At 43.3% G+C, this 8,969-nt stretch overlaps 1 protein-coding gene across 6 annotated transcripts in view; it reads left to right on the top strand.

Annotated features, from left to right (window-relative positions):
* LOC108250259 (23 kDa integral membrane protein-like) overlaps positions 1-8,969 on the top strand; it is a 31,738-nt gene that overhangs the window by 12,052 nt on the left and 10,717 nt on the right. For 5 of the 6 annotated variants that reach the window (XR_005234415.1, XM_037981224.1, XM_037981221.1 and 2 more), the window contains 2 exons: positions 338-440; positions 554-637. Coding sequence is in view for 5 of the 6 variants with exons in the window: in XM_037981224.1 (XP_037837152.1) it covers positions 338-440; positions 554-637 (187 nt within the window). In the remaining variant the exon portion in view is untranslated. Of the gene's footprint in view, positions 1-337; positions 441-553; positions 638-1,369; positions 3,522-8,969 lie in introns of those variants that run through there. The other variant, XM_025002497.2, reaches the window with a different exon arrangement.

Genomic DNA, 8,969 nt, shown 5'->3' with positions numbered 1-8,969 from the left:
GTGGCTGGGGAGAGGGAAGTCTGGGTCTCCCTGCTGAGGCTGCTGCCCCCGCGACCCGACCCCGGATAAGAGGAAGAGAATGGATGGACGGATGTGTGGATGGATGATGGATGGATGGATGATGGTTGGATGGATGGATGATGGTTGGATGGATGGATGATGGTTGGATGGATGGATGGATGCACGGATGGATGGATGATGGATGAATATTTATTCAGTAGGAAATATCTTGTTGAAGTCCTGCTGCTGGCAGGAGAAAAGTTTCCACTCAGGAAAAGGATGAAACGTTTCCTTCCTGCTCTTCCAGAGTTCCTGATGTTTACTTTCTGTCCTGCAGATCTCAGATCAGGAACTCGAGCACAGATGCTTCCTGTGTGATGGTCGACGGCCTTCAGCTTCTGAAGCCAAGAACATCGACCCAAATCTGGGTCCACTCCAAGGTAAACTCTTCTCCCTTCTTCCTGGCTCTGACTTGTTTCAGGATATATTTCTTCTTCTTTATGTCCTGAATGTGGCTAAAAAGCCCGTTGACCTTTAACCTCTGTGCTTTCAGCCGTGTGGTCCCATCCTGAAGAGCTACCTGAGTTTCCCCATCAAACTCAGGATCGGGATCATTTCAACTTTAGCCACAATATTGGTAAGCTAACATCAGCACTAATTCAGACCGAGTTTCTCTTTCTTTGAACTTTAAAGTCTTTTTTTCTTTAGTTTGACTTTAATGTTTGAAACGGCAACAAAATGTCTCAACAATCAGGCCTCAGAACTAAAACCTGAAGATTTAAATGAATACTTAGCCTTTAAATGTGTTAAATATTATTTTTATTTCTCATTTTAACACAAACTGATTCAAGATTTAAAGAAATTTAACTAAAACAGTTGATTTTATATGAAGAGATTTGAAGTTTATAAACATGTTTCTGGTTTTCTGGATGAATTTAACATTTTTGTTTTTATTCCTTCTGTTTACTTTTAGAAGTTTTGTCGAACTTCTTGTTCTTAAAAACAGTTAAAGTTTGGTTCGTTTGGTTCGTTTGTATCTGTGCTAAAAACCGAGGAATGCTTGTCGCCCGCCAGCCTGGTTTTGAGGATGACCCTCAGCTACTACCACCCCAGGTTTCACCTCCGTGTCTGTAAAAGTCACTGAGCTTTAGCCATCTTTTCTTTGCTAAGGTTAGCTGTGGCAGCCATCTTGGATGGGGTCGACTAACCGGTTACTTTGAGTTTCATCAGAATCCGTCCGGAGGCTCATGAGATATTTTGCTAACAGACAAACGAACACAAAATAAACATTGTGACGGCGCCCCTCCGCGGACCTGATTTGCTTCCTGTTAGTAAAATATCTGGGTGTGTTGTGTAAACCCTCTCGCAGATAACGGCCATCGTTCTGTGTCTGGTTCTGGGCCTGGAGGAACGCTGGACGTCTCCGCCGGTGGAAACGACCGTCGACGACTTCAACCGGGTGAAATACCAGCCTAAACCCTCCCTCTCCTGACCTTTGACCTTTCTCCTGAAGTCTGGTTGTATTATGGGATGTCCTGTGAAGACAGTAGATGAACACAAAGAAGCAGGTTTAGAAACGACACTTTCTGCAGAAGGTGGCAGCTTTAAGCGTTGATTTTCTTGGAGAACTTTGAAGCAGTTAGTCACCCGGCTTTTAAGGTGCCACTGATGCTTTCTGTCTTTTTATCAGCCGCCACCTTAAACGGCAGGTGGCGATGCAGTGTCTGTTAGCAGAATATTTCCTGAACCCCTGGATGGATCTTACTGAAACGTTCTGTAATCCCTGGATGTGCATCTTTGCTGCACGTCGATTCAGAGCGACCTGTTTGTCTTTAAGACGGTCTGAACTCCAGCTTCATCGCCCCCTCGCTCTGCTGGTCTTCCTCAGAGGGAAACTTTAGCGTTCATCATTAATGCTCCTGCAGATTTTATATAATATGAGCCTGACCCCCGAAGGCTATCAGTCTTTAAAAAAGTGCATTTTAAAGCTAAGTACTAATTTGCTTTGAAGCAGAGGAAAAGTCAGCTGATTTATTTATGTTCTTATAATATTAGTGAACACAAAAAAACAAATTTTTCTTGGGGTTTGGGCTAGGTTCACTGAGCCAGGAAAACTAGAAATTTAAACCATCAGAAATGCGTTTGGAACCCGTCTGGGTTCCTGGAAGAACCGGGAGGGTTTTCAGAAGAAGAATAAAAACAAACTGACTGTTGAATCCAACGTTAATCTGTCGTCTACGGCCTGGAAAACGACGCCGTGTCGCGCCTTCAAACATCGACCAATCAGAAGCCTCCACAGATAAACGAGAACTCTCATCCAATCAGTGGTGGAGTTACAACAACGGCGCCTGGTCAAGGATGGCCGCCCCTGCGGATTGACACAAATGAGCCAAAGAAAATCCTCGTTTATTGTGAATAAAACAACGTTTTGCTTCGTTCTGCAGATCGAGGATCAAACAGAGACTCTTCCAGGCAAACGTTTACAGAATAGTTTTGGTCAATCAACAAAAAGGCTCCTGACTGTTACAGGTTTGGTGGTAGTAGCTGAGAGTCCTCTGATCAGGGTGTAAAAGCTGAGACTGAAGTGAATCTGGGTCGTATCCTGTTTCCCTTTAATAACCGAACCTTCAGAAACATATTTTACTGTCATTTTAAAGCAGGAACTAAAAGTTAAAAGGGTTTAAATTCAGGACTTCTCTTCACCAATTTATCTTCTTCTCCTGACGCTGTAATACCCACTCCTCGCCACTAGGGGGTGACAACGTCCAGTTAAACAAGATGCAGAGGAAGTTTTCCTAAAAGTCATTATTTGATGCCATTTTCTCCATCTTTTCTGGTTTAGTTGACATTTTCCAGAATGAGAGAGAGAAAATGATAATTTTTTAATCATTATTAAACATTTTAGTTACATTTTCTGGCAACAGGATGTGGATAAAATGAGAGAAAAACAAACAAAAATAGTAAAAGCTCATTTTGTTTCATGTCTGGTAGAAAGTTACGATGAGCTCCTGTGTGATCGGTTCAGAAGCTTCAGTCTTTTAGCTGTTTTAGCTGCTTTAAAGGAATGCATATCACCCGCTGCAAAGATCTGACATAATCTGTGCTCAGGTCATGAGTTGGAGGTGACCCTCAGCTACTACCACACCAACTATGAGCTCAATATCAGCGAAAGTGACTGAATTATGGTCATTTTTGTGTTTAAGGTCTATTAGCTCTGGTGGCCATCTTTAATCAGTTGTACATCCAAAGGTTCATTGAAATCCATCCAGTGGTTCATGAGATATTTTGCTAACAGACAAACGCACACTTTGGAAAGTGTTTTTAAAAGTTTGCGCAAATGTAGCAGAAAATCTTGGAGTTGCTTTTCAAAATATTTAATATATAAATTATGTTATTAGCAGATAAACTGAGCTCTTAGGAGACAAACGTTAATCAAATTGAGAATAATCAGCTGCTTGTGTTGATAAAATGCTTTATTTTATTTAAAGAATGTTTTGTAAATAAAAATATTTATCTCTTTATTCAAACTGAGTCCATTTATGTTTGTGCAATACGTCCTTCTGGCCACCAGAGGGCAGCAGTCAGCCTGTTCTCTCTCAGTTTTAGAATAAAAGCTCTTGTTTTAAACAAGCTGATTAGTTAGTTTTAGATTAATTAGATGAAAGCTTGAAAGAGTTTTAAGTGTGACAGGGTGAGAAATCTGCTTGAACCATCACATGAAAACTGATCGGCTGTTTGTTAAACAATCAGAATCAGAATCGCCTTATTGCCAGTAAACAAGTTACAGGCTAGGAAATCGTTCTGGTGCAAATAAAACAAATACAAATTAATAAGTAAACATGAAACAAGAAAGAAATGAATTAAAGTGTACATGAGCATTATGGCAGGTGGATAAAGTGGCTGTGAGTCAATTATCTGTTGTTCATCAGTTTAGTGGCTGAGGGAAAGAAGCTGTTCATGTGGCAGGAAGTTCTGGTCCAGATGGACTGTAGTCTTTTGCCTGAGGGGAGAAGATTAAACAGGCTGTGTCCAGGGTGAGAGGGGTCAGCTGCAATTCGACCTGCTTGACTCGTACAGGTCCTGTACGGGTCGGAGGTTGCAGCCGATCACCCTCTCGGCAGAGCGTTGCAGTCTTTGTTTGTCCCCTTCGGTCCGAAGCTTCCAACAGGAAGAGCCTGAATGGTTTGGATATTATTGAAAGGAAGAACTCCAGAAATAGTTTTTGTGTTGACAATGAAGAGGATTTGGAGAAAAGTGATGTTTTGATTGGAAGGGCAGGGCCTGGCTGCCGGAGCTGCAGGAAATGGACTCTCCTCCATGAAGGTCAGCAGCTGGACTTCCTTCCTTCCTTCCTTCCTAGCTGGACTTCCTTCAGCTCAAACCGTCTGATGCTGAAACTGAAACAAACTGATGAAGCTGCTGGACTTTGAATCTAAAACAAACGACCACGTTCAATGCTAATTAGTAATGCTAACTTTAGCATTTAGCTGCAGTTTTGGTAGTTTTAGCTTTTAGCCACTGCTTTGCTGGCTGTAGCTTTTAGCTACATTTTAGCTTTCAGCTTGTGTTCTGCTCTTTACTTCAACCGAGGAGGTTTGGTTTTTAGTGGTGTTTGTTTGTGTTGGGGTTTTTAATGCCTACATGTCACTGAATGTCAGAGATATTAAGTTCATTCGTATCATGTTTACATTTTATCGTGCTTACAGGCGCCAGCCAATCACCCAAGTAGCGTCAGTCTTGACCGATTCAGCCCCCACCCATTCCTTGTTTCTAATAAAAAAAGTGCTGCTGCAACAGGACTTGAGAACTCGCTTGGGTTTGACCCGAATGGTCACGCTCGAGTGACTTCTCCTTTTGCAAAAGTTTCCTGAAAGACAATTCACCTTCTCTCTCCGTGTGGTTCTTTATTAAGTTGGGTAACTTAGAAAACTTCCAACAGTGTCAGTGGTGTTGGGTTTTCAGCCCAACCTTGTCTGAAGAAAAAAAATGTACTATGATTAATCCACCACCGTGCTAAAGACTTGAATTCTCCAAATTCCTTGAGATTTCCACCCACATTCATCTCCAGTGAGTCATATTTAAAATTTCTCCATCCTCATATCGATCAGGGTCAGAACGCCTCCCCCAACGTCAAATCCAAGACCTTTTCAAGACCTTTTCAAGGCATTTTCAAGGCATTTTCAAGGGCAAGTTTTCATGATTTTCCAGCACCTCACAAAAATCATATGATGTACTCGGATTTTATCCTCATCTTGGGACAAAAACAGCCTTGTTTTTTTCCTTTTGGGTGTTTGAAAAGACTTGACGTGTGTGTGTGCATGTGTGTGTTTGTTGTTCTGCACCGTTACACAAACTCCCTCATGAACCCGGAGGACGGATGAGTGAAACTTACTGCTTGAGCGCTGACACCTGATCACCTTTTCGAGTCAACCCCATTTAAGATGGCCGCCACAGCTAATCAACCTGTAACTCAGCCAGAGCTAAAACTTGGTGTGGTAGTAGCTGAGAGTCATCCTCTTCATCCATGAGCTCCAACAACATGGCAGGAAGTCATTCGACCAAACGGCAACATTTTCCACCTTTCATGACAGCTCTGTCATGAAAGGTGGCGGGCGACATGCATTCCTTTTATATGAATGTTTTGAAGGCAACAAACTGAAATGTTGGCCTGTTTCTGAGCTCGGATGAAAACTCTTACATCTCCTGCCTGCAGCAGGAGCCAGAGAGCAAAGTCCAACCTGAGAGAGGCTTCAAGCGAAGGGTTCAAGATCCGACATGTTACACAAGACAGGAAGCTGTGGGGGAGTGGGACGGGAGGTTCTGGTGCTGAACTCAGGAATGCAGGCGCTAAATCCTCATGTCTCCTCGAAACGCTGCCGCCTCACTCTGACTTATAGGAAGTAAGATGCTGAGTGCTGAATGAATCACTCCTCCTATCACTCCTCCTGGAGGATGATTCATTTCCCATGAAAAGAAAAAGAAAACTCGTTTCTCTCAACTCCAACCTCCTGTCACGAAGTGTTGCAGTCAGTCAGTTACTTCTTTTTATATTTAAAAAGTGGAATTACTCTTTAATTTTCATCAGAAGAGGGAGCTCAGGTGAACCTGTAAGACCAAAACATTTCTCAACATAAGATCATAAAACTCGGGTGATATGCATTCCTGTAGGCCTTCACTCTGAAGATGTTTCACTTCTTCTTTATTTAAAATTGTCTGTTAGAATTCCTCCCACTTCCTGTTTTCAGATTTTTGTGGTAAACACCTGTATCACTCCTGTATCGCGCCTGTATCACACCTGTATCACTCCTGTATCACACCTGTATCACTCCTGTATCACACCTGTATCACACCTGTATCACACCTGTATCACACCTGTATCACACCTGCATCACGCCTGTATTACTCCTGTATCACACCAAGTGCATATGCTGCATTTTTTGCAGGAAATATGGCTCCTCTATGAAGCGTGTACTCAGGTTAGAAGAACACAGAAATTGGAGAATTGGGACAGAACGGGTGACGTCATTGACTTGCGCCTCTGCGTCCTAACTGTGACATTCAACATGGCGGGCCGGTCGCTGTTTTGGCATTTTAAGAAGGTGCCAGCACGATTTTAAAAGTACAGTTTAGGTATTTTGGCTTTCCAGATTCATTTTAGGAGATATCTGGCTGTTCAGATGTGTTTAATTCTGACTTGTTGAACTCGGAGCAGAGTTTGATAGCACATATTGAAGGACACGAGGGTGGAAGTGTGATGATTGGGGCCGGGCCCTGGAAACTTTAAAACAGGAGGACAGATGTAGCCCTTTTCCACGAGCGCCTCCGCAGCGCGGTTAGACTCGGTTCTCCGCGGTTCTCCACGGTTCCAAGGCTTTTCCATTCGTGGAACCAGCCCCTTTTTAAGAACGTACTTCGCTGTGGTTCCCTGGGTACCATGCTGGCCTGAAAACGTGACATCAGAAGACTGACGGTCACTGGTCAGGGGGCGGAGTCACCGTTGCATCACAGGCACCACTCTCTAACAACAACCCAACCCGCCATTTTTAAATAATTTGGCGTGATGACTGCTTTTCGTGCTTCTTAAAAAGGAGTAATGGAAACACCGAATTTTCCCAGTCTTTTTTTTTTCTACGTGTTTAATGGAGCGTTACTGCCCCCAGCTGGTAAAGAGTGTGGTGCCGCCCATATTTACAAGAACCCCATCAGTGTCACCAAGGTCGCTTATTATCATATCTTTATTCTGAGTCGCGGGTTGCGAGTTTTTAGGCTCGTTTTTGATTGTGAAGTTTCTTATTTGGGCTCGACTTTCTTTCCAGGTGAAACTCGATTACCTCTGAGCTCTGCACAATAAAGCAAAAGACGGGTGGTTGTAGGTCGTTTGTCCCTTCCACCTTCCAAGTAGGCTAGGCGACAGGCATGCACCCTAACAAACGCTCACATCGTGGCCCACCACTAGGGGGCTCCACTCAAGATGCTTTGATTTTAAAAATATGTAGAAAATAATATGATTTTGGGAGCTGTTGTTCAGTTACTGTGTGACCTGGAGTCGAGTAAACGATCTGATCGAACTTGCTGTCGTTCACAACACCAACCAGCCAATCAGAGTCTAGAGTGACGAGACTGTGGAGGAATGAGCTCCAGGAAGTGGGGAAAATATGGATAAAAAATATAATAAAGAGTGGGAGAAAGAGAGCGCACTGAAAGAATGGATCCGACCTCAGATGGGAGATGTGTTGAAGGCGTTCTGTAGATTTTCACTCAGTGTCCTGATATAATTCATTTTTTCTTCCATGAGGCCAACAAACATGGGTTTCACTGCCCCAAAACACAAGGAGACAAAGAAATGAGCCAAAAACAGCCACCTGTGCAGCCTGTCCCACATCAATCTGTGCTGTGGACCAATGTGGAGAAATCATTGGATCCACTTTGACTGACAGCGAGATCAAAATGCACGGCATGAATAAATCATGCATGTTCAAAGACCTTCTGCGTGTTATTGGAGAGCCTCTTGTAAGTGATGAGCACAGATATCATATCTGTCAAGCAGCTTTGGTGTTAAATTAAGACTGTCGACCTGTTTGGGACGGGTTTCCTTGGAGGCTGAAACAGCTGAGGCTCTACCCTGACCAGTTTTCTGCAGAGCATTGGACAGGATATCAAAAAAGTGCCTCGGATTAGGTTTAGATGGCTGCAGTGTTATGGTGGGTAAAAGAAATTTCGCTCCAGCAAAACCCAGATCCTCAGCTGCTCGAGTGTGTGACCCTCCCTCGGAACCTTGAATATTTGGTTTCTCACTGTCACAGCTGGTTTTCACACGGTGCCCTTCGCCGCCGCTGCCGCTGCAAATATGCAAAGACTTACAGCCATCTGAATCCTGGGAAAGTTCATACAGATGTCCAGTACACAATGTATTTTTTTAATCAGAGCTTAAAGGTTATTCAGAGTGTTTATCATAATTTCGCTGTTGTTTATGTGTCATGCCATAATAAATGTATGTTTACGCAGTGTGGTGGGTTGCCAGTTGGGCTTGTTTCCATAGAGCGGGTTGCTTGTTTCCATTGCGAGATCTGGCAACACTGGAACCCTTCCCCCACCGGAGCCGTTACTGGAAAACAACCCGAACTGTGTTGAACAAAGTAGAGCCAAGCTGAGCTGTCCTGGAGAGGCGGAGGTGGAAAAGGACCGACAATAAACTCGGCTGCAGTTTGGTCCGACTGTAAACAGACTTTAAAAACACTCATTGTCCCCCTGCACATCAGTTACAGTGAAGACCAAAACTGAATTAAAATAGAAGCATTTATTTAAAACAAGTGACTTGAATGTGTGTAAATCCATGGGGATCAGCCTCATCTGAAGCAACAGAGGACTCAGGGCACAGCCATGATGACTCACTGAAATGACATGAATTAGTTTATATGAATGTTGATTCAAAACACAAGATTTTAGCAGAGATTTCACCTTTTTATCAA

The sequence above is a fragment of the Kryptolebias marmoratus genome, linkage group LG18 (genome assembly GCF_001649575.2).
Source record: "Kryptolebias marmoratus isolate JLee-2015 linkage group LG18, ASM164957v2, whole genome shotgun sequence".
Taxonomy (NCBI): domain Eukaryota; kingdom Metazoa; phylum Chordata; class Actinopteri; order Cyprinodontiformes; family Rivulidae; genus Kryptolebias; species Kryptolebias marmoratus.
Note: the sequence above shows the minus strand (reverse complement) of the source record. Positions and strands in the feature narration are given on the sequence as shown.